Below are 23,881 nucleotides of genomic sequence, written 5' to 3'. Positions count from 1 at the left end.
CCGTCTCTCACAGTTGAAGTGTACCTATGATAAAAATTACAGACCTCTACATGCTTTGTAAGTAGGAAAACCTGCAAAATCGGCAGTGTATCAAATACTTGATCTCCCCACTGTATGTACATGTGGGTAGAGTTAATGTGACTATGCATAAATAATAAACAGAGTAGCAGCAGCGTAAAAGAGGGGGTTGGGGTGGGCAATGCAAATAGTCTGGGTAGCCATGATTAGCTGTTCAGGAGTCTTATGGCTTGGGGGTAGAAGCTGTTAAGAAGCCTTTTGGACCTAGACTTGGCGCTCCGGTACCGCTTGCCGTGCGTTAGCAGAGAGAACAGTCTATGACTAGGGTGGCTGGAGTCTTTGATAATTTTTAGGGCCTTCCTCTGACACCGCCTGGTATAGAGGTCCTGGATGGCAGGAAGCTTGGCCCCAGTGATGTACTGGGCCATATGCATTACCCTCTGTAGTGCCTTGCAGTCGTGATGCAACCAGTCAGGATGCTCTCGATGGTGCAGCTATTCAATATGTAGCCTACTGCATGGTCATATCTGATGCTATCATCAAAAATAGCGCACGCACTATCACTAAATGATGCTGAAGGGAGCCATTTACCGCAGTAGGCTATTCAATATTATTAAGCGATGACACTACTGCAGTGCAATGGTAGTCTCGGGCCGGGGTCTTATAATGTCTGTCTGGAACATTGATAATAGGCTTATTGGTTGTTTCGCACACATACACTCACCAAAGCTATTGCAATTGACCTGCAATATGCGAGACGATGAGGCAATTAGAACTTGAAATGGCTAATCTGACGACCGATAGGCGTTCTCTGCTCGAAGTTTGTGTCCCACTGCATCCGGCCTCCCGACTGTCTGGTCGGGGTCGGCGCGGACTCGGTTGATGCCCTTCCAAGGGTTTCCACAGCCACAAAGTACTAATATATCGTAATTCATGAAAACAAAAATTATCTTTATGGTCTTAATTTAAAGCTAGGATTAGGCATAGGACTATCAGTGTGGTTAAGGTTAGGTTTAAATTCACATTTTAAGAAGATAAATTGTAGAAATAGGCAGGGTTTATGACTTTGTGGCCGTGGTGACTATTGACTACACCTTCCAAACCAGAAAAGCATGAGAAGATGTGCCTTTGCGTCACAATTTCCTTACTGTAATCTTCATAATATACAGACCTCTGAAGCGCATAGGCAGTAAAAGTTAGATTATATGCACTGACCAGACAGCAGTAATAATACAATCATCAGCCTATTGAAGGTCTTTATCAAACTATACTCTGTGCATTAGTTTAGCAGAACATGCGATGCTCGAGGGTGGGGTTCCTGCAGACTCAGAAACAGTGGAGGCTCCTCAGAGGAGGAAGGGGAGGACCATCTTCCTCAGTGAATTTCATAAAAATTTAAATTGTAAATCATAGAAAAAGTTATCCTTTTTAGATAAAACTATACTGAATATATTCACGTCACCAAATAATTGATTAAAACACTGTTTTGCAATGAAGGTCTACAGTAGCCTCAACAGCACTCTGTAGGGTAGCACCATGGTGTAGCCGGAGGACAGCTAGCTTCCGTCCTCCTCTTGGTACATTGACTTCAATACAAAACCTACAAGGCTCTTGGTTCTCACCCCCTTCCATAGACTTACAAAGTAATTATGACAACTTCCGGAGGATGTCCTCCAACTTATCAGAGCTCTTGCAGCACCCAATCAAAGGATCAGATAATTAATTTAGTACTGAAAGCACAAGCTACAGCTAGCTAGCACTGCAGTGCATAACATTTGGTGAGTAGTTGACTCAAAGAGAGAGAAAGACAATAGTTGAACAGTTTTCTACAAATTAATTTCTTCAAAAATGAAAGAGAAGTTTCATTTACTTAGCTAGCAAATAAAGCTGGCTAGTTTAGTTAACTGCTTACTGACTATACACTGTAACGTTACTGCATGATTGTAGCGGGTTTACTAATGCATTAGTTCTATTAGCTATGTTGACTAGGACGTTACTATAGCTAATATGGGGACAACGTTGTAGGCTGTGTGTAGCGGTTATGACATGGTTTTGCTTGGAAAGATTTTTTCACCTGGTCACATACAGCTGATGTGTTGTTCATTGAAGTCCACAAACAAAGGGAAAAGGTGAGAGGAGGAGAATGCATAGAGGCGATAAGGAATACAACGTGGCTGCTATGAAAGTGAACTGTGTTTATGCGTGATCAGGAGTAGATTCATTCTGCCGATTCTGTTGAAAAACGTTTCTTAAACGGAAGCAAACGAAACGGGGATAGAAATGCCTGAATTTGTCCAATAGAAACTCTTGTTTGCAACTGTTGGACTAATGATTACACCCTAAATAAGCTAGATGCAGGCAAGAGTGTGCAAGCCGGTATTGAATGTGTCACTGTCTGTCATCTCACATTTTTCTCTCGACCTGTGTGCATCTACATTGTAAACTTTCATTCATAGGCTAGGTTGTAGCAACCTCATGATGGGTATAGGGAAAATGTGTGTATAATAATATAATAATAATAATATGCCATTTAGCAGACTCTTTTATCCAAAGCGACTTACAGTCATGCGTGCATACATTTTTGTGTATGGGTGGTCCCGGGGATCGAACCCACTACCTTGGCGTTACAAGCGCCGTGCTCTACCAGTTGAGCTACAGAGGACCATGTATCATGTAGTAGCCTAAACATATCGATGTTACAATGAACTGGGTGAAAGGAATATGAATGACTGTCATCCAACATGCTGTAATAGAAATAAGGTCATGCTCATGAAAAACAAAATTGGTCCTCCCTCATCATAAATGGCACTGACCGCCACTGTGCAGGAATGCCCACATGCAGGAACGCCCCAAATTGCGAGCTGCAGTTGCACACTACTGATGATGGCGGTCGAAAGGTTACAATCTATGGTTACCATTCCTATACATTAAAACCAGTTACAGTGCCTTCAGAAAGTATTCACACCCCTTGACTTTTTACACATTTTGTTGTTACAAGGTGGGATTAAAATGGATTTAATTGTCATTTTTGTGTCACTGATCTACACAAAATACTCTGTACTCAAAGTGGAAGAAAAATTCTAACATTTGTAAAACATGAATGAAAAATAAAACACTAATATACACTACATGACCAAAAGTACCCAGGTACAGTCTCATGGGAAAACCAGCTCTCTTTAGAACAAGAATGATACATTAAATCTCTGAATAGAAATATCTGATGGAAATGTGAGAGGGATGGTTTTTAATTATAGGCCAAATACTAAAGATGAGACTGCTAAGATAAAAGTCTGATTGTTCCCCCCTTTGCTGGTATAACAGCCTCCACTCTTCTGGGAAGGCATTCCACTAGATGTTGGAACATTGCTGCAGGGACTTGCTTCCATTCAGCCACAAGATCATTAGTGTGATCGGGCACGGATGTCTGGCGATTAGGCCTGGCTCACAGTCGGCGTTACAATTCATCCCAAAGGTGTCCGAAGGGGTTGAGGTCAGGGCTCTGAGCAGGCCAGTCAAGTTCTTCCACACCGATCTCGACAAACCATTTCTCTGTGGACCTCGCTTTGTGCATGGGGGCATTGTCATGCTGAAACAGGAAAGGGCATTCCCCAAACTGTTGCCACAAAGTTGGAAGCACAGAATTGTCTAGAATGTCATTGTATGCTGTAGCGTTAAGATTTCCCTTCACTGGAACTAAGGGGCCTAGCCCGAAACATGACAAACAGCCCCAGACCATTATTCCTCCTCCACCAAACTTTACAGTTTGCACTATGCATTGGGGCAAGTAACGTTCTCCTGGCATCCGCCAATCCCAGATTTGTCCGTTGGACTGCCAGATGGTGAAGCGTTATTCATCACTCCAGAGAACGCGTTTCCACTGCTCCAGAGTCCAATGGCGGCGAGCTTTACACCACTCTAGCCAACGCTTGGCATTGTGCATGGTGATCTTAGGCTTGTGTGCGGCTGCTCATCCATGGAAACCCATTTCATGAAGCTTCCGACTAACAGTTCTTGTGGTGATGTTGCTTCCAGAGGCAGTTTGGAACTCGGTAATGAGTTTTGCAACCGAGGACAGACGATTTTTACTCACTACGTGGTCCCGTTCTGTGAGCTTGCGTGGCCTACCACTTCGCGGCTTAGCCGTTGTTGCTCGTAGACCTTTCCACAATAACAGCACTTACAATTGACCGGGGCAGCTCTAGCAGGGCAGAAATTACGAACTGACTTGTTAGAAAGGTGGCATTCCATGACGGTGCCATGTTGAAAGTCACTGAGCTCTTCAGTACGGCCATTCTACTGCCAATGTGTGTGATTGCATGGCTGTGTGCTCGATTTGATACACCTGTCAGCAACGGGTGTGGCTGAAATAGCCGAATCCACTAATTTGAAGGTGTGTCCACATACTTTTATATATATATAGTGTATCTTGATTACATCATAAGCATTCAACTGCCTGAATCAATACATGTTAGAATCATCTTTGGCAGCAATTACAGCTGTCTTTCTCCGGGTAAGGCTCTAAGAGCTTTGCACACCTTGATCGTACAATATTTGCACATTATTCTTTTTAAATTTTTTCAAGGTCTGTCAAGCTGGTTGTTGATCATTGCAAGACAACCATTTTCAAGTCTTGCCATAGATTTTCAAGCCGATTTAAGTCAAAACTGTAACTAGGCCACTCAGGAACATTCAATGTTGTATTGGTAAGCAACTCCAGTGTAGATTTGGCCTCGTGTTTTAGGTTATTGTCCTACTGAAAGGTGGGTAGGGCGGCAGGTAGCTTAGTGGTTAAGAGCGTTGTACCAGTAACCAAAAGGTTGCTGGTTCTAATCCCCGAGCCGACTAGGTGAAAAATCTGTCGATGTGCCCTTGAGCAAGGCCCTTAACCCTAATTGCTCCTGTAAGTCGCTCTGGATAAGAGCATCTGCTAAATGACTAAAAATGTAAAATGTGAATTTGTCTCCCAGTGTCTGTTGGAAAGCAGACTGATCCAGCAGACTGAACCAGGCTCTATTCCGTTTCTTTTTATCCTAGTCCTTGCCTTGTACTCAGAGATGTGTTGTGTTTGCCCTAAATATAACGCTTTGTCTTCAGGACATAAGTTCATTTCTTTGCCACATGTTTTACTTTAGTGCCTTATTGGAATATTTTTATTCTGTACAGGCTTCCTTCTTTTCCCTCTGTAATTTAGGTTACATTTACATTATTTAGCAGACGCTCTTATCCAGAGCGACTTACAAATTGGTTCATTCAACTTATGATAGCCAGTGGGACATCCACTTTTTTTCTTCTTTTTTTTTTATGGGGGGGGGGGGTAGAAGGATTACTTTATACTATTCCAGGTATTCCTTAAAGAGGTAGGGTTTCAAGTGTCTCCGCTGTCCTGGCGTCGTGGGGGAGCTTGTTCCACCATTGGGGTGCCAGAGCAGCAAATAGCTTTGACTGGGCTGAGCGGGAACTGTGCTTCCGTAGAGGTAGGGGAGCTAGCAGGCCAGAGGTGGATGAACGTAGTGCCCTCGTTTGGGTGTAGGGTCTGATCAGAGCCTGAAGGTAAGGAGGTGCCGTTCCCCTCACAGCTCCGTAGGTAAGCACCATGGTCTTGTAGTAGATGCAAGCCTCAACTGGAAGCCAGTGGAGTGTGCGGAGGAGCGGGGTGACATGAGAGAACTTGGGAAGGTCGAACACCAGATGGGCTGCGGCATTCTGGATAAGTTGTAGGGGTTTAATGGCACAGGCAGGGAGCCCAGCCAACAGCGAGTTGCAGTAATCCAGCCTGGATTAGGACCTGTGCCGCTTTCTGTGTAAGGTAGGGTCGTACTCTACGAATGTTGTAGAGCATGAACCTGCAGGATCGGGTCACCGCTTTGATGTTAGCGGAGAACGACAGGGTGTTGTCCAGGGTCACGCCAAGGTTCTTTGCACTCTGGGAGGAGGACACAATGGAGTTGTCAACCGTGATGGCGGGATCATGGAGCGGGCAGTCCTTCCCCGGGAGGAAGAGCAGCTCCGTCTTGCCAAGGTTCAGCTTGAGGGAGTGATCCGACATCCACACTGATATGTCTGCCAGACATGCAGAGATGCGATTCGCCACCTGGTTATCAGAAGGGGGAAAGGAGAAAATGAATTGTGTGTTGTCTGCAATGATAGGAGAGACCATGTGAGGATATGACAGAGCCAAGTGACTTGGTGTATAGAGAGAATAGGAGAGGGCCTAAAACTGAGCCCTGGGGGACACCAGTGGTGAGAGCACGTGGTGCGGAGACAGATTCTCGCCACGCCACCTGGTAGGAGTGACCTGTCAGGTAGGACACAATCCAAGAGTGAGCAGCGCCGGAGATGTCCAACTCGGAGAGGGTGGAGAGGAGGATCTGATGGTTCACAGTATCAAAGGCAGAGGAGAGAGAGTTAGCTTTAGCAGTGCGGAGAGCCTCCGTGACACAGAGAAGAGCAGTCTCAGTTGAATGACCAGTCTTGAAACCTGACTGGTTTGGATCAAGAAGGTCATTCTGAGAGAGATAGCAGGAGAGTTGGCTAGAGACGGCACACTCAAGAGTTTTGGAGAGAAAAGAAAGAAGGGATACTGGTCTGTAGTTGTTGACATCGGAGGGATCGAGTGTAGGTTTTTTGAGGAGGGGTGCAACTCTCGCTCTCTTGAAGACGGAAGGGACATAGCCAGCGGTCAAGGATGAGTTGATGAGCGTGGTGAGGTGAGGGAGGGTCTCCGGAAATGGTCTGGAGAAGAGAGGAGGGGATAGGGTCAAGCGGGCAGGTTGTTGGGTGGCCGGCCATCACAAGATTTCATCTGGAGAGAGAGGGGAGAAAGAAGTCAAAGCATAGGGTAGGGCAGTGTGAGCAGGACCAGCTGTGTCATTTGACTTGATAAATGAGGATCAGATGTCGTCAACCTTCTTTTCAAAATGGTTGACGAAGTCATCCACAGAGAGGGAGGAGGAAGGGGGAGGAGGAGGAGGATTCAGCAGGGAGGAGAAGGTGGCAAAGAGCTTCCTAGGGTTAAAGGCAGAGGCTTGAAATTTAGAGTGGTAGAAAGTGGCTTTAGCAGCGGAAACAGAGGAAGAGAATGTAGAGAGGAGGGAGTGAAAAGATGACAGGTCCGCAGGGAGTCTAGTTTTCCTCCATTTCCGCTCGGCTGCCCGGAGCCCTGTTCTGTGAGCTCGCAATGAGTCATCAAGCCACGGAGCAGGAGGGGAGGACCGAGCCGGCCGGGAGGATAGGGGACATAGAGAGTCAAAAGATGCAGAAAGGGAGGAGGGTTGAGAAGGCAGAATCAGGAGATCGGAGGGAGAAGGATTTAGCAGAGGGAAGAGATGATAGGATGGAAGAGGAGAGAGTAGCGGGAGAGAGAGAGCGAAGGTTGCGACGGCACATTACCATCTGAGTAGGGGCAGAGTGAGTAGTGTTGGAGGAGAGCGAGAGAGAAAAGGATACAAAGTAGTGGTCGGGAGACTTGGAGGGGAGTTGCAGTGAGATTAGTAGAAGAACAGCATCTAGTAAAGATGAGGTCAAGCGTATTGCCTGCCTTGTGAGTAGGGGGGGGGGACGGTGAGAGGGTGAGAGGGTGAGGTCAAAAGAGGAGAGGAGTGGAATAAAGGAGGCAGAGAGAAATGAGTCAAAGGCAGACGTAGGGAGGTTAAAGTCACCCAGAACTGTGAGGGGTGAGCCATCCTCAGGAAAGGAACTTATCAAGGCGTCAAGCTCATTGATGAACTCTCCAAGGGAACCTGGAGGGCGATAAATGACAAGGCTGTTAAGCTTGAATGGGCTAGTGGTTAGACGAGGAAAGATCAGTAGGAGTAGCAATGTTTTTTGTGGTAATCCATGTTTCCGTCAGCGCCAAGAAGTCGAGGGACTGGAGGGTAGCATATGCTGAGATTAACTCTGCCTTGTTGGCCGCAGAACGGGTTAGTATTGTATTGTAGAGGTTAGTATTGTAGAGTAACTACAATGTTGTTGATCCATCCTCAGTTTTGTCCTATTGCAGCCATTAAACTCTGTAACGGTTTTAAGTCACCATTGGCCTCATGGTGAAATCCCTGAGCAGTTTCCTTCCTCTCCGGCAAACTGAGTTAGGATGGACACCTGTAACTTTGTAGTGACTGGGTGTATCAATACACCATCCAAAGTGTAATTAATAACTTCACCATGCTCAAAGGAATATTCAATGTCTGCTTTTCATTTTGTTTTTACCCATCTACCAATAGGTGCCATTCTTTGCGAGGCATTGGAAAACCTCTGTGGTATATATGCTTGCCATAACAAAGGGATTGAATACTTATTGATTCATGACATTTCAGCTATTCATTTCTTACAAACATAATTCCACTTTGACATTATGGGGTATTGTGTGTAGGCCAGTGTGACAATATCTCAATTTAATCAATTATACATTCAGGCTGTTACACAACAAAATGTGGAAAAGTCAAGGAGTGTGAATACTGTATGGAACTGTATGTCAGTAATGAAATACTGAAAAACTCTAAATAAATAAAGCCCCCATAAAAGCTATATTACATTCCCTTAAATATCACAAAATACGTTTAGAGTAGAATTTAATATATCCTATTGAAAAAAAATAAGAACGTAATTAAGTTAGTTCAGTAACCCATTTTGAAGATCTTTAGATTTTTCATTGAAAAAGTATTCTACATTATCTAACATCTGTGTTTGAGAGTCTACATGTAGACTAAACAAAAATATAAACGCAACATGTAAAGTGTTGGTCCCATGTTTCATGAGCTGAAATAAAAGATCCCAGACATTTTTCATACACACAAAAAGCTTATTTCTCTCAAATTGTGTGCACAAATGTGTTTACATCCCTGTTAGTGAGCATTTCTCCTTAACCTTGATAATCTATCCACCTGACACGTGTGGCATATCAAGAAGCTGATTATCAGCATGATCACTACACAGATGCACCTTGTGCTGGGGACAATAAAAGGCCACTCTAAAATGCGCAGTTTTGTCACACAACACAATGCCACAGATGCCTCAAGTTTTGAGGGAGTGTGGAATTGGCATGCTGACTGCAGGAAAGTCCACCAGAGCTGTTGCCAGAGAATTGAATGTTAATTTCTCTACCATAAGACACCTCCAACTCTGTTTTAGAGAATTTGGCAGTACGTCCAACCGCCCTACCAACCGTAGACCATGTGTAACCACGCCAGCCCAGGACCTCCACATCCGGCTTCTTCACCTGCGGGATCGTCTGACACTAGCCATCCGGACAGCTCATGAAACTGTGGGTTTGCACAACCAAAGAATGTCTGTCAGAAACCGTCTCAGGGAAGCTCTGATTCAGAGGGGTTGGGTTAAATGCGGAAACGCATTTCAGTTCAATGCATTCAGTTGTACAACTGACTAGGTATCCCCCTTTCCCTTCATCAGCGTGCTCGTCGTCCTCACCAAGGTCTTGACCTGATTGCAGTTTGGTGTCGTAACCGACTTCAGTGGGCAAATGTTAACTTTCGATGGCCACTGGGAAAGTGTGCTCTTCACGGATGAATCCCGGTTTCAACTGTACCGAGCAGATGGCAGCGTGTATGGCATCGTTTGCTGATGTCAACGTTGTGAACAGAGTGAAATCCATGGTGGCGGTGGGGTTATGGTATGGGCAGACATAAGCTACAGACAACGAACACAATTGCACTTTATCAATGGCAATTTGAATGAACAGAGATACCATGACGAGATCCTGAGGCCCATTGTCGTGCCATTCATCCGCCGCCATCACCTCATGTTTCAGCATGATAATGCATGTCGCAAGGATCTGTACACAATTCCTGGAAGCTTAAAATGTCCCAGTTCTTCCATGGCCTGCATACTCACAAGACGTCACCCATCGAGCATGTTTGGGATGCTCTGGACCGACGTGTACGGCAGCGTGTTCCAGATCCCGCCAAAATCCAGCAACTTCGCACAGCCATTGAAGAGTAGGACAACATTCCACAGGCCACAACAGCCTGATCAACTCTATGCAAAGGAGATGTGTCGCGCTGCATGAGGTAAATGGGTCACACAAGTTACTGACTGGTTTTCTGATCCACGTCCCTACCTTTTTTTTAAGGTACTGTATCTGTGACCAACAGATGCATATCTGTATTCCCAGTCATGTGAAATCCATAGATTAGGGCCTAATTCATTTATTTCAATTGTAACATCTTTGAAATTGTTGCATGTTGCGTTTATATTTCTGTTCAGTGTACATGTCAAACCACACTGGAATGTCCAATTCTTTTAAATGTCCATCCTTGTTTCCTATTCCATCCTTTCTCCATGTCTTGAAATGCTTTACATTCAAATAGCCAGCAAAGTTCTCAGTGTTCAGAAGGCACCCATTGGCTACTGTTTCTCCATGTGAGCCAGGAAGTGGTCAGGTCCAGGGACATTCCAGATTCAGGCACTGGGTTACTGGAACTGCTGCAGCAGATGGGTTTAGGACACATCATTATGTAGTCAAGGATGTGTATATCATTGATTGTCAAGAGTTAATGCTTGTGTATGACCACAATGGTATTGTGTGATTGAAAGTTCAATGTTCCTGGGAGGGAAGGCACTGAGATGCATAGGCGACCACTCAGTAGATTTGCACACTTTGCACAGATAGCCAGCTGTGGATGGTAGGAGTTGACAGTCTCCATTGTCCAACAGTTAGTGGTTTAGCATTAAGGCTTGATTTTCCACAGCTGTAGAAGAGACAACAAGGAGGGCACATTTAAAAACACAGCACATATCCTCACTTTAATACAAATGTACTTGGAGGAAAACAACGGACAGAGGTGAAGAATCACTGTTTGGAAAACATATCAGTGTTCAGCTACAGCACTGTGGTATTAGAAGTGTCTCCACTCACTCTGATGTTGAAGCCGAGCAGGTCGCTGACCACAGCGGAGACTGCAGACAGGATGACCACACGTGTGATGTTGTAGATGAGAGGGTTCACAGTCAGACCCAGCAGTCGGAAGGGGGTGTCAAGCTCCTGTGAAAGGGTTGGTATGAGAAGTCAAAGATGCTTTCACTGCACGTTATGCTGAATAAACAACTACCAGCCCAGAAGATGTGACTAAGTCAAAATATTCATAATGCTGCTAAAGTTTAAAGACATGCTTACTTTCATTAATTTTGTTGCAAGCTTCAGAACATTGTTCACTATGTTCAACATTTCTTTCTTGTTGGGCTTCTTTTCCATCTTAAGATACAAGTTGATCTGAAAGAATGGAGGAGATGCATTAATGAAAGTATTAAAGTGGTCTGTCTGCGTGTGCACGTGCGTGTATGTGTTGTAGGGGGCCTCACCTGTTCCGTCAGCAGCACTGACACGTTGCTGTATTTACAGTTGGTCTCAGATCCCAGGGTGGCCAGGCGGAGCAGGAAGAGGATCAGAGAGGAACCCCACACCATGAGCTCCCAGTTGGTCTCCGAGTCCAGGAAGGTGTGGTGACTGTTCAGGAGCTGGGGGTTTGAGATAGAAAATGAGTACTCATAATCTTTAATCTATTGAGTTTCTACAGGTTGGAGCTTAACCAATGCACATTCTGTTTTACAACAGGCATTCATAACAAGTGGAAGGTGGTGTTTCCTGGAATCCTGTGTATTTATCAGAGATACTCTTTTTATAGATACAGTACCAGTCAAAGGTTTGGACACACCTACTCATTCAAGGGTTTTTCTAAATGTTTATACAATGTTTTACATTGTAGAATAGTAGTGAAGACATCAAAACTATGAAATAACACACATGGAATCATGTAGTAACCAAAAAAGTGTTAAACAAATCAAAATATTTTATATTTGAGTTTCTTCAAAGTAGCCACCCTTTGCCTTGACTGCTTTGCACACTCTTGGCATTCTCTCAACCAGCTTCATGAGGTAGTCACCTGGAATGCATTTCAATTAACAGGTGTGCCTTCTTAAAAGTTAATTTGTGGAATTTCTTTCCTTCTTAATGCGTTTGAGCCAATCAGTTGTGTTGTGACAAGGTAGGGGTGGTATACAGAAGATAGCCCAATTTGGTAAAAGACCAAGTCCATATTATGGCAAGAACAGTTCAAATAAGCAAAGAGAAATCACAGTCCATCATTACTTTAAGACATGAAGGTCAATCTGGAACATTTCAAGAACTTTTAAAGTTTATTCAAGTGCAGTCGCAAAAACCATCAAGCGCTATGATGAAACTGGCTCTCATGAGGACCGGCACAGGAAAGGAAGACCCATAGTTACCTCTACTGCAGAGGATAAGTTCATTAGAGTTACCAGCCCACCCCCCTTTTTTGTACCTTTATTTAACTAGGCAAGTCAGTTAAGAACAAATTCTTATTTACAATGACGGCCTACACCGGCCAAACCCGGACGACGCTGGGCCAATTGTGCGCCGCCCTATGGGACTCCCAATCACGGCCGATTGTGATACAGCCTGGAATCGAACCAGGGGGTCTGTAGTGACGCCTCAAGCACAGAGATGCAGTGCCTTAGAACGCTGCGCCACTCGGGAGCCAAAATGCTTCACAGAGTTCAAGTAGACACATCTCAACATCAACTGTTCAGAGGAGACTGCGTGAATCAGGCCTTCATAGTCGAATTGCTGCAAAGAAACCACTACTAAAGGACACCAATAAGAAGAAGAGACTTGCTTGGGCCAAGAAACACGAGCAATGGACATTAGACCGGTGGAAATCTGTCCTTTGGTCTGGAGTCCAAATTTGAGATTTTTGGTTCCAACCGCGTGTCTTTGTGAGACGCAGTGTAGGTGAACGGCTGATCTCCGCATGTGTATTTCCTACCGTGAAGCATGGAGGAGGTGGTGTGATGGTGCTTTGCTGGTGACACTGTCTGTGATTTATTTAGAATTCAAGGCACACTTAACCAGCATGGCTACCACAGCATTCTGCAGCGATACGCCATCCCATCTGGTTTAGGCTTAGTGGGACTATCATTTGTTTTCAACAGGACAATGACCCAACACACCTTCAGGCTGTGTAAGGGCTATTTTACCAAGAAGGAGAGTGATGGAGCGCTGCATCAGATGACCTGGCCTCCACAATCCCCTGACCTCAACCCAATTGAGAATGGTTTGGGATGAGTTGGACCTCAAAGTGAAGGAAAAGCAGCCAAAAAGTTCTCAGCACATGTGGGAACTCCTTCAAGACTGTTGGAAAAGCATTCCAGGTGAAGCTGGTTGAGAGAATGCCAAGAGTGTGCAAAGCTGTCATCAAGGCAAAGGGTGGCTATTTGAAGAATCTCAAATATATTTTGATTTGTTTAACACTTTTTTGGTTACTACATGATTCCATATGTGTTATTTCATAGTTTTGATGTCTTCACTATTATTCTACAAGGTAGGAAATAGTAAAAATAAAGAAAAACCCTTGAATGAATAGGTGTGTCCAAACTTTTGACTGGTACTGTATGTCTGACCTGGGTACACAAGATGAAGGCGATGGAGAGGGCCAGGAGGAAGATGGAGGAGACGATGACATCAACGGAACGCTGGGGCCCACGTCTCTGTGATGAACAGGAAATAATATTAGGGGACATTTCAATGAGGGTAGGACATTAATCACCCCCTAGTGGTCAAAGCCATACACTGATGTATATCTAAAAAAGGCACAAGAGTAGTGAGAGTAAGTCTGACCTTGAGGAAGGAGCGGAGCGACAGCCACATCTTTATGTTCTGCACTTTCTTCAGCCTGAAATGGGGGATTTCCCACTTCTTAGCCTTTCGTGCTGATGTGATGTGGTTGAAGAGTTTGGCGAAAACAAGCCGCTGTTGAAAGAGAACCAATGAAAAACATGTCAGCCACACCATTTCCAGCATGTTTGTTTTGTAGTGGTATGTCTACTACAGTACAGTGGGACCAACATGCTGACCTGTTTGTAGGTCCTCTCTGCCACACACATCATGAAGAAGAAGAGTCCTGTGAGGCAGAGCCTCTCCACGGTGGTGATGAAGAAGAAGGCGTAGGTCTGGGTGTTGGGCGGCCCCATCGCCATGACAGCCAACTCTGCCAGGGACAGGGAGCTCAGGTGCTTCATGTCCAGCCGCTGTGCCAGGCGGAAGCCAAAGGGAAGCAGTGCCAGTGTTGCAGTGACCAACCCCCCCAGGGCTAGGTAACCCATGCCCTGCTCCACCACCTTCACCTACACAGGAGAAATGACCTCTGTTAGGACAGCGGCATGGGGCACAGAGTACAAAGCCTTAATAGTGTTTGTATAAACAGAATCAGACAGAACCCCTTTCCAGCCCTAAAGCATTACAGACCAGCATTCACTATGTATTCAATGTGTGTTAATTGTACCAAAAAGGTATCAGTGTGTAATGAAGTGGTCATAGGAGGTTTACCCGTGTGAGGATGATCCCACTGATCTCCAGTACTGACATGTCTGCTTTCTTGCACTCCCCCTGCTCCCAGATGATGACACTGACCCGGTCTCTGGATGGGTGGCACGCCTGCAGCCACGATAGATGGCCCTGTCGGGAGAGAAAGCTGATGAGCTGGTATATACTAACCCTTTTTGGGGTTACATATTAGGTGACAGAGTATACGTGTGGTGTAGCACAAAGTAAATGTGATTAAAGTGAGTCCTTGTGGACGGACCCACCTGCTGCAGGTTCTCATCATCACTGATGAGAGTGGTGGACGGGGGGAGGGTCAGGCCGTACCGCCCCTCCCCCTCACTGTCACTGCTGCCAGTGGAGGCGGAGTCAGGACCCTGAATAAGCTCCTCCCACATTGTGTCATCTGTGTCAGAAGCCGGGCGCGAGCCTTCGGGCCTAAGGAGCACCACTTCATGAGGTTTCACCTTAGTGTCCTTGGCACCTCCACTACTTTCCTCCTGTGCAAATAATAGGTCAAACTAAATGTCCCCCTTTCACTCTGGCTACAATACACAGAGCAGGACTCACTGTCTCTTAAGGGTTACCTGAGGTGGTGAGGGGTTTGAGGAGTGAAGGCGTCTCTTCGTGAGGACAGAGGCAGGTGTAGTTCCAGCTACACCAGTGGGAAGTTTTGCTTCCTCATCCTCCTCCACCTCACTGGAAAGCTCGTCAGAGGCCCCAAAGCCTGACTTTCTCTGAATGGTCTGGAACAGCATCACAATCAGCAATAGAATCCACAGGATAAACAGCAACACCACCTTGGTAGCCAAAATGTCAATCACAGATAAAGCCCCATCTTAAAAGTCCCGCCCAGCCTTACAACCCGCTAGACAAATTCACTCAGGCAATACAAAGGAAACAAATACATTTTGAGATTCACACACACATGAAAATGGGAACTTCTGGAACCCTGGTAGCCCTTTACACTCGTACCCGCATACGGGTTAAAAATGGCAGATTTGTGCACTGATAAGCGCCTAAATTGGAATGCAGTAACTTCCTATAAATTCTCAGAGTTCTGGCTCTGTGCTTCACAGTGCTTTATGGGTTTTGACTGACAGCCGTTCTGAACTTGAGCACCTCGCGCGACAAGAAGTTGCCCCTCATCCCTCCCGCTAATTGGGCAACTTTTGCTAATGTTTTGTTGTCTGAGTGAGGGAAATGCTGTAAATTAAGAGGACTCGATGTATTTTGAAAGATGAGATGTTGAGGATTATAATAAATACAGCTTCGATGTCATACAAGCAAGCCAAACACCCGTGAATACAAACGTGCACTTCACATTTCCATATAATTTAAATTCATGCCATATACAGGGTCAACGTTTATGATCACTATGTTTGATGTACAGTTACAAGATGACATGGCATCATACCCTGCGTTGTTCTGAACAGAATGAGCGTATGTTTGTCTATAGTGTAGAAAATGCCCAGCAGAACACGCACATTAATGCACTCATGACTCCATTCTATGTGCACCAAAATTACAATCTGTTTCTCTGAATTGCCTTGTGAAAGTCTAACACTGTAGATCGAATTTTATAAACTTAGCTAGTCATGTTGGCAATAAAACATGCTTCCAAATCATACCCACCTGACCCAGACTGCGATTTATTATGGGCTGTTTTTGGATTGCGTAAAACAACAACAGTAATTATGTGATGGCAGGGATGCAGGGTTGTGTTCCAAACAAAACAACTACAAGTGTGCTTGCTCTAGTTCCTCAACTGCACAGCTAGGAGAGTTCGAAGAAGTACCTTATAGTTGAAGGCTCTTCTTTGAGTCATAAAAGTGCATTGAAATTACTTAGGAACTGTGCACACTTTTGTGTTATGTTGCACCTACCCCACATTTTCCAGGAATATTCTTATCATGTTACTGAATGTATCCAGAGTATTTTCAGATTTTGTTATCAAGAAATGTGACGAAAAGTACAGTAAATGTAAAATGCACATAAAATCAACAGTGTAATGTTTGGATTCAGTCTTGTGTCAGGTGAACTGTTGTGTCCTCAACTTTGGTCTAATAATTTTCCCATTATCTCCAAACAGTTACCTTTCAATTGCTACCATGGTTATGCATTTCATATTTATTCTGTAAGAAACAATTCAATTTAGCCCTATCCATATAGGCCAATTCCTAGAGTGTAAAGGGTTAACTACTGCTTCACTAACAAACATAAATGATTGCTTTATGTTCAGGTAGACGATCTGGTCATTATTTGTATGGCCTTACCCTTCTCTCCTCTGATCTGTACAACCTCTGGTTTTCCTCCAGCTGCCAAGGCTGCAGCTCAGTGTCCCTGTCGTTCCCTTGTCCCTCTGTTCTCTTCAATTCTCTACCCTTCCTTGGCCTGAATGACAGTTGAGAAATGAGGGAACATGTTATACAGTGTGAGAGCAGTTTGCAAGAGTGTATAAAAGGGTGAGTGCACAGCGTGTGTTCCTGGCGGTAAGAGCCCTACCTCCTCCTTCGTGCAGGGCTGGTGCTGCTCACAGGGCTGACTGAGGGGCTCCGGTTGGACTCTGTGGACACTATCTGGCAGTGCACCGTTCCCAGCAACAACATCAGACACATGGGCCCAAACAGCTCACTAACACTGGCTGCAGGGACCTCCATGTACAACATTGCTGCTGTCACTGCAGAGAAAGCCATTAAGTTAACAGACTGCCCAGAAATGGTAGAAACCTGCTCTTTAGAGAGTTAGTGAATGACAGACCTATATACTTTAGGTCTATAAATAGTACAGTTGAAGTCGGAAGTTTACATACACTTAGGTTGGAGTCATTCAAACTTGTTTTTCAACCACTCCACACATTTCTTGTTAACAAACTATAGTTTTGGCAAGTCAGTTAGGACATCTACTTTGTGCATGACACAAGTAATTTTTCCAACAATTGTTTACATACAGATTATTTCACTTATAATTCACTGTATCACAATTCCAGTGGGTCAGAAGTTTACATACATTAAGTTGACTGTGCCTTTAAACAGCTTGGAAAATTCCAGAAAATGATGTCATGGCTTTAGAAGCTTCTGATAGGCTAATTGACATCATTTGAGTCAATTGGAGGTGTACCTGTGGATGTATTTCAAGGCCTACCTTCAAACTCAGTGCCTCTTTGCTTGACATCATGGGAAAATCAAAAGAAATTAGCCAAGACCTCAGAAAAAAATATGTAGACCTCCACAAGTCTGGTTCATCCTTGGGAGCAATTTCCAAATGCCTGAAGGTACCACGTTCATCTGTACAAACAATATTACGCAAGTATAAACACCATGGGACCATGCAGCCGTCATACCGCTCAGGAAGGAGACGCGTTCTGTCTCCTAGAGATTAACGTACTTTGGTGCGAAAAGTACAAATAAATCCCAGAACAACAGCAAAGGACCTTGTGAAGATGCTGGAGGAAACAGGTACAAAAGTATCTATATCCACAGTAGAACAACTCCTATATCGACATAACCTGAAAGGCCGCTCAGCAAGGAAGAAGCCACTGCTCCAAAACCGCCATAAAAAAGCCAGACTACGGTTTGCAACTGCACATGGGGACAAAGATCGTACTTTTTGGAGAAATGTCCTCTGGTCTAATGAAACAAAGATAGAACTGTTTGGCCATAATGACCATCATTATGTTTGCAGGAAAAAGGGGGACCTTGCAAGCCGAAGAACACCATCCCAACCGTGAAGCACGGGGGTGGCAGCATCATGCTGTGGGGGTACTTTGCTGCAGGAGGGACTGGTGCACTTCACAAAATAGATGGCATGATGAGGAAGGAAAATTATGTGGCTATATTGAAGCAACATCTCAAGACATCAGTCAGGAAGTTAAAGCTTGGTCGCAAATGGGTCTTCCAAATGGACAATGACCCCAAGCATACTTCCAAAGTTGTGTCAAAATGGCTTAAGGACAACAAAGTCAAGGTATTGGAGTGGCCATCACAAAGCCCTAACCTCAATCCTATAGAACATTTGGGGCAGAACTGAAAAAGCGTGTGCGAGCAAGGAGGCCTACAAACCTGACTCAGTTACAACAGCTCTGTCAGGAGGAATGGGCCAAAATTCACCCAACTTATTGTGGGAAGGCTACCCGAAACGTTTGACCCAAGTTAAACAATTTAAAGGCAATACTAATTAGGCAACCAAATACTAATTGAGTGTATGTCAACTTCTGACCCACTGGGAATGTGATGAAAGAAATAAAAGCTGAAATAAATCATTCTTTCTACTATTATTCTGACATTTCACATTCTTAAAATAAAGTGGTGATCCTAACTGACCTAAGACAGGGAATTGTTCCTAGGATTAAATGTCAGGAATTGTGAAAAACTGAGTTTATTATGTATTTGGCTAAGGTGTATGTAAACTTCCGACTTCAACTGTATATCGTATTACTTCTTAACAGTAGACAACAAGCATGATCTGACCCATGCCTAAAGCAATGTTAAGGTGAGATGTGAGTTTACCTTGCATCAAGTAGAGCACCAGGATACAGGTGGAGATGGACCTAGAGGTCACCTGCATCCACCACTGGAAGAAGAAGGGGAAGAGGATCACCCTGACCAGGCCCTTACGGGTCAACGCTGTCCATGGACGATCTGGCTTGGCCTTGCTGAATGTGGATCCTGGAATAGGAGCGAGCCAATCAATAGCGTTGCATGCACCATATCCATCCAACAAGCAACATTGTGTGAATGAGCATAAGATATAACACGTAATAAATGGATACTCACCTCTTACTAAGTCAACATCAATGAGGTCTGGCTTGATGTGGCCAGACCTCTTTGGTTTACTGTCAATACCCTATGGGGGTAACACTTATCTTAGTGACAATGCTGATCATATAAGAAATGTGTACATATTAGGCCAAATGTCATGAACTTACATTAAATTCTGCTTGCTCCAGAGATTTCTCCCAGACCTGCTGATCATATGCACCAATCTGTTGACACATGGACACACTTCAGTTTGTATCATCTCATATAGAGGATTTTTTTTTTTTTTTTTTTTTTGTCATTTAGCATACGCTCTTATCCAGAGCGACTTACAGGAGCAATTAGGGTTAAGTGCCTTGCTCAAGGGCACATCAACAGATTTTTCACCTAGTCGGCTCGGGGATTAGAACCAGCGACCTTTCGGTTACTAGCACAACGCTCTTAACCACTAAGCTACCTGCCGCCCTCATTACATTGTCAGTAAGTCTAGCATGTCTTAGGGGCCATTTACATTAGTAAAATATGTCTAGTGAGATCTATCTCTCTTCAACTTTTCTATTTACACTAGCCTTGGATGTGGTGTGGCCAAAGCCACATTCCTGCTTCATGCGAGTGCAGCGATTAGCATACCGTAAATACCAGTGTATTTAGACACACAAAATTAGGCTAGCAATTGAAACTATACAGGAGCTTCTCATCTAAACCTTATTGCACATAGTGTTTTACGCTTGAATAATGCAATGATTCACAAAAACCTTTAATTTTCAATTTGTCTAACAGAGCAAGAATGCTGTCTACTTCCATTAAGGTCATTACGGTAATTCTTGCAGGGACATGTGGTGTGGGGAACTCTCAACCCCAATTTCTGCCTTTGCCCGACCCCTTCAAATTTTCAAAAAAGTTAATTCAGGTGAGATGTTGTGGGTGGGGGGAATATCTCATAAATATTCATTTTGAGGGTGGGTAAACCTAGTTGTACCTGATCCCAACACGTTCTCATTAAAGCATACTTACCAGAAGTCCACTGGCACGCTCTGATAATAAAATGATGTGCATCGCGAGCAAATACGGCTCTGCACAGTTAGCTCACAGTGGTAAGGCGCCGTGTTCCTGACATCTACTGCCACTTGCGGTGTAAGTTCGAATTCCCCATTGAGCACCAAAAACAATTGTTGAAATGACATTTATTGCGGTATCTTGTTGGGAAGAAAAGTGCAATCTTAAAAATGAAAATTAGGGGCTCAAATCAATCCAACTGCATAAGATATCTGCCCCATGTGAGATTAGAGCTCAACCATTGAGGGCCTCCCGAGTGGCGTCACTACAGACCCGGGTTCGATCCCAGGCTGTGTCACAGTCGGCTGTGACTGGGAGACCCATGAGGCAGCGCACAATTGGCCCAGCGTCGTCCGGTTTAGGGGAGGGTTTGGCCGGCCGAGATTTTCTTGTCCCATCGCACTCTAGCGACTCCTTGTGGCGGGCTAGGTGCCTGCAAGCCTTCTTCGGTCGTCAGCTGGACGGTGTTTCCTCTGACACATTGGTGCGGCTGGCTTCCAGATTAAGCGAGCAGTGTGTCAAGAAGCAGTGCAGCTTGGCAAGGTCGTGTTTCAGAGGACGCATGGCTCTCGACCTTCGCCTCTCCCGAGTCCGTAGGGGAGTTGAAGCGATGGAACAAGACTGTAACTACCAATTGGATATCATGAAATTGGGGAGAAAAAGAGGTAAAAGTATAAAAAAAACTCAACCATTGAACTATGAGCCCACTGTCTTAGTGGACTGCACTCCCATTTATTTATAGCGGTTGGGAAAAAATACAATGAGTTGACATGACCACCATTGTCATCTATTTCTTGTTACGATGGATGTAGCAACAAATATAAACGTATAATCCTCATAGCTGACGTATTTTTTCTTCGTAAAAGCACATAGATGTGTGTGAAATGGTCAGCAAACATTTTGAATTTGGTCATATGCGGAAATGTGCCTTACTGCCTTTTGAATTTTGTGTAACGTCAATAGTCTAGTCAAGGAAGTATCATGCAAAATATATTGCCGCCAAATAAGGCACACTGTCACCTGCTTTTACAGTAAGCCTTGAGGTGGTACCACCCAGCACATCTAGAAGGGAGTGTATTTCATACCGAACCCCTCCCTTGAGATGACGTAGAGGCACCTTCTTAACAATTTCAATGGTAGAGCTGAACCACTTTAGGGGCAAAAAGAGCTAGATTTACTACTAATTTACTACTAAAAGACCAAAATATATCACTTTTGCAATGAACTGTCAAAATGAATACCAGAATTGGCGTGTTTCACTATAACTAAGCTTAAAACATCTGGTTTTCGATGGTTGTATTTATTTTATTTTTTTCATGAATGTTACTATAGCACTACCACTCAGAAGGGGGTATGTGCAGGCCCCCAGCGTCCGGTCTGGAGCGTGAACTCACTAGCTCTGCTTGTCGGCTACTTCGTAGCAACCTAGCGGTGCCAAAAGCCCTGGCCTGTCCTAGAAAGTAAATTACGATCGCCAGAATAGCCAAACATTTTTATTTTTACAACTGCCGTTTTGGGCTCTAAAATCCCCACAGTGAATTATTTTAAAGTTCACTACAAATCAAGATATTTAATTAAATAATGATCCATTCTGACTACTACATTTGTCATCACACAGGACCACGTGCTGACACAGATCAATAATGGGCCAGCAGGCTACGAGGAGGCTCGCGTCCTCATGCCATACACATTAATTAAGGTTGACTCTCTGGCAGGATGAAAACGACTACATCGACCATGATCCTTTGCTAGTTACGGCCACTTTCACCATGATCCTTAGCGATTTTTTGGTGCCATTCAGCAAGAAGACAGAAGGGGTAAACCAGACACGTCACAGGGGCTATAAAGCTGAAGCATCCGTTTAGAACGTTTTGTCACCACCAAATATGGTAGTGAGAGGAAGTCCAGTCGTGGGTAGAGGAAGAGGATGGAACTAGGTGAAACTGGGCTGACTTTCTGCACATTTTCTCATCGATGAAACATCTGGTTTTTGCCCACCTCCTTGCGTTTTCTGCCCACTATGCTTCATTTGCGCCCACTGTAAACGACACAGATTGACTATCTTGGGTTAGTTATAAATGTCTTTGTCAATATGGCACGCTTCAAATTGAAATATTTCAGGCTTCATGCGCCATCTGGAGTTTTCCATAGGAATACGTGGATGACATCAGCGCTATCAATATTGGTGCACTCAAGACAACTGGTAACTCTGGAAAATACGAGGTCAAATCATGACGTCAGTGAGCTTCAGGTCGGAAAATCGGAACCCAAGTTCCCGAGTTGGAATTCCGAGTTGGATGACTGTTCAAAACGATTTTTCCTCAGTCTGAGCTAGTTTTTTTCTGACTTTCCAGTTGTCTTGAACGGACTGAAGTCAGAAGTCGGAGATTTCCATGTTACCAGTTCCCAGTTGTTTTGAACTGGCATATCATCTCCTGGTTTTACCTACCTCCGGATGTAGTGTGGGAGACATCTCTTAAAAATATATTTTACTCTAGATCCCTCTCTTTACACTACACAAGTATCTCTCCTGGACCTAGTTTGTGTTGTCAAAGTAGTGTAGTGTAAAGAGGCCCTTACCTTCTCTTGATACCATGCTATTCTTGCCATTGTCTTATGACTGTGGTGAAGATTGTGTCAGGTCATTTCACAGGGGACACAGGGGCAGATAAGATCTGACTGCAACTCAGGCTTGTCACAACAAAACAAAGGAAAGAACATTAGAGATAAAGCAAAAACAAAGCCATTGTGGAGTACAAAGGGCAATCACATATAACATGTTCACTCAATACCAGAAATCATCACTGCTAACTGTAGCTTAACGTTACTATTTTTAATTGTGCTGCATGTACTACATTTGTTATGCTCAATACAAAACTAACGTTAGCTGTATAGGCTACAGAAAGTCAACTGACTAAAACTTACCCCAAAGCATAATGTGGTTGAAGATAGGTGGCACAATTGCCCAACTGTATTTGGGTGAAACTCTCTACTATAGATCATTCCAAAAACATTAAAAGATCAGTCAGTAGAACCATCATCCAGGAGCAGTAGCATCAAGTGTGATGGCGCAGTCGGATTGCAAGCTAACTCTACCTCGCCATCATCATTCAGTCAACCTCAGCTAGGCTATACCTTTCAACTCGTACAAAACATTTGAACTTCTAAATTTGCCACCATTCAAAATAGGTAAACAGATTCGCGGCACATTTAGCTAATCTAGAAACCAGTACAGTAGTTCAATATTAGCAATAGAAGCTAGCTAGCTAGCTACCATTAGCAAAGTTAGCTCGCCAGCTCTTCTTCAGACCAGGAGTGTCGCGCGACTCGAAGAGGTAAACTAGCCAACTAGCAGCATCTCGACTGCGGGAATTGCAATGACTTATGAGCAATCTATATTTTATTACAGTTATTTAAACGATTTTCCAAATGCTAACTTCGTTATCAGATGTATTTCAAGGCGATTTCCCAGGAATGCACACCGACACGACTCTTGCGCTAGTGACCTTTTTCCGGGTTAATTCGATTCATTTTAGCCTGCTTGTTTGTTGACAATTTTCAGAACTGTCAAATCTGTGCAGCCAGCGGCTGCGCGTGTGGTCTGTGGAAAATCCACATTATATAATAAACAACCTGTGACAGCTAGACTAGAGTGTAGGCCTTACCACTCTAGACTTCTAGAATAAACATCAATGCATAC

General features: G+C 44.2%; 1 protein-coding gene across 1 annotated transcript; it reads right to left on the bottom strand.

Annotated features, from left to right (window-relative positions):
- Window positions 1–8,376: 8,376 nt before the first annotated feature.
- LOC311133246 (protein PHTF1-like) lies at window positions 8,377–23,779 on the bottom strand. The gene is made up of 17 exons (XM_084166733.1): window positions 23,107–23,779; window positions 22,762–22,872; window positions 19,296–19,352; window positions 19,144–19,213; window positions 18,877–19,035; window positions 16,874–17,048; window positions 16,645–16,762; window positions 14,956–15,114; window positions 14,635–14,868; window positions 14,375–14,503; window positions 13,903–14,172; window positions 13,667–13,798; window positions 13,450–13,536; window positions 11,332–11,487; window positions 11,147–11,242; window positions 10,889–11,014; window positions 8,377–10,721 (listed from the first exon to the last, which is right to left on the bottom strand). Exons 2-17 carry the CDS (start codon window positions 22,789–22,791, stop codon window positions 10,701–10,703), a joined length of 2,019 nt encoding a protein of 672 aa, XP_084022859.1. The 5' UTR covers window positions 22,792–22,872; window positions 23,107–23,779; the 3' UTR covers window positions 8,377–10,700.
- Window positions 23,780–23,881: the final 102 nt, after the last annotated feature.

This window comes from Coregonus lavaretus (assembly GCF_964263955.1).
Source record: "Coregonus lavaretus genome assembly, chromosome: 8".
NCBI classification, from domain to species: domain Eukaryota; kingdom Metazoa; phylum Chordata; class Actinopteri; order Salmoniformes; family Salmonidae; genus Coregonus; species Coregonus lavaretus.
The sequence above is the reverse complement of the archived record's forward strand: the minus strand, read 5'-3'. Positions and strand labels throughout refer to the sequence as shown.

What these genes read in the sequence shown, in the direction of transcription:
- LOC311133246 (XM_084166733.1), bottom strand. Translation starts at nt 22,791, where the DNA reads ATGGCAAGAATAGCATGGTATCAAGAGAAG. An exon ending in GTGGGATCATCCTCACACGG is followed by an intron (nt 14,173 to 14,374) that starts GTAAACCTCCTA and finishes TCTCCTGTGTAG; the next exon opens with GTGAAGGTGGTGGAGCAGGG. An exon ending in CGCTCCGCTCCTTCCTCAAG is followed by an intron (nt 13,537 to 13,666) that starts GTCAGACTTACT and finishes TGTTCATCACAG; the next exon opens with AGACGTGGGCCCCAGCGTTC.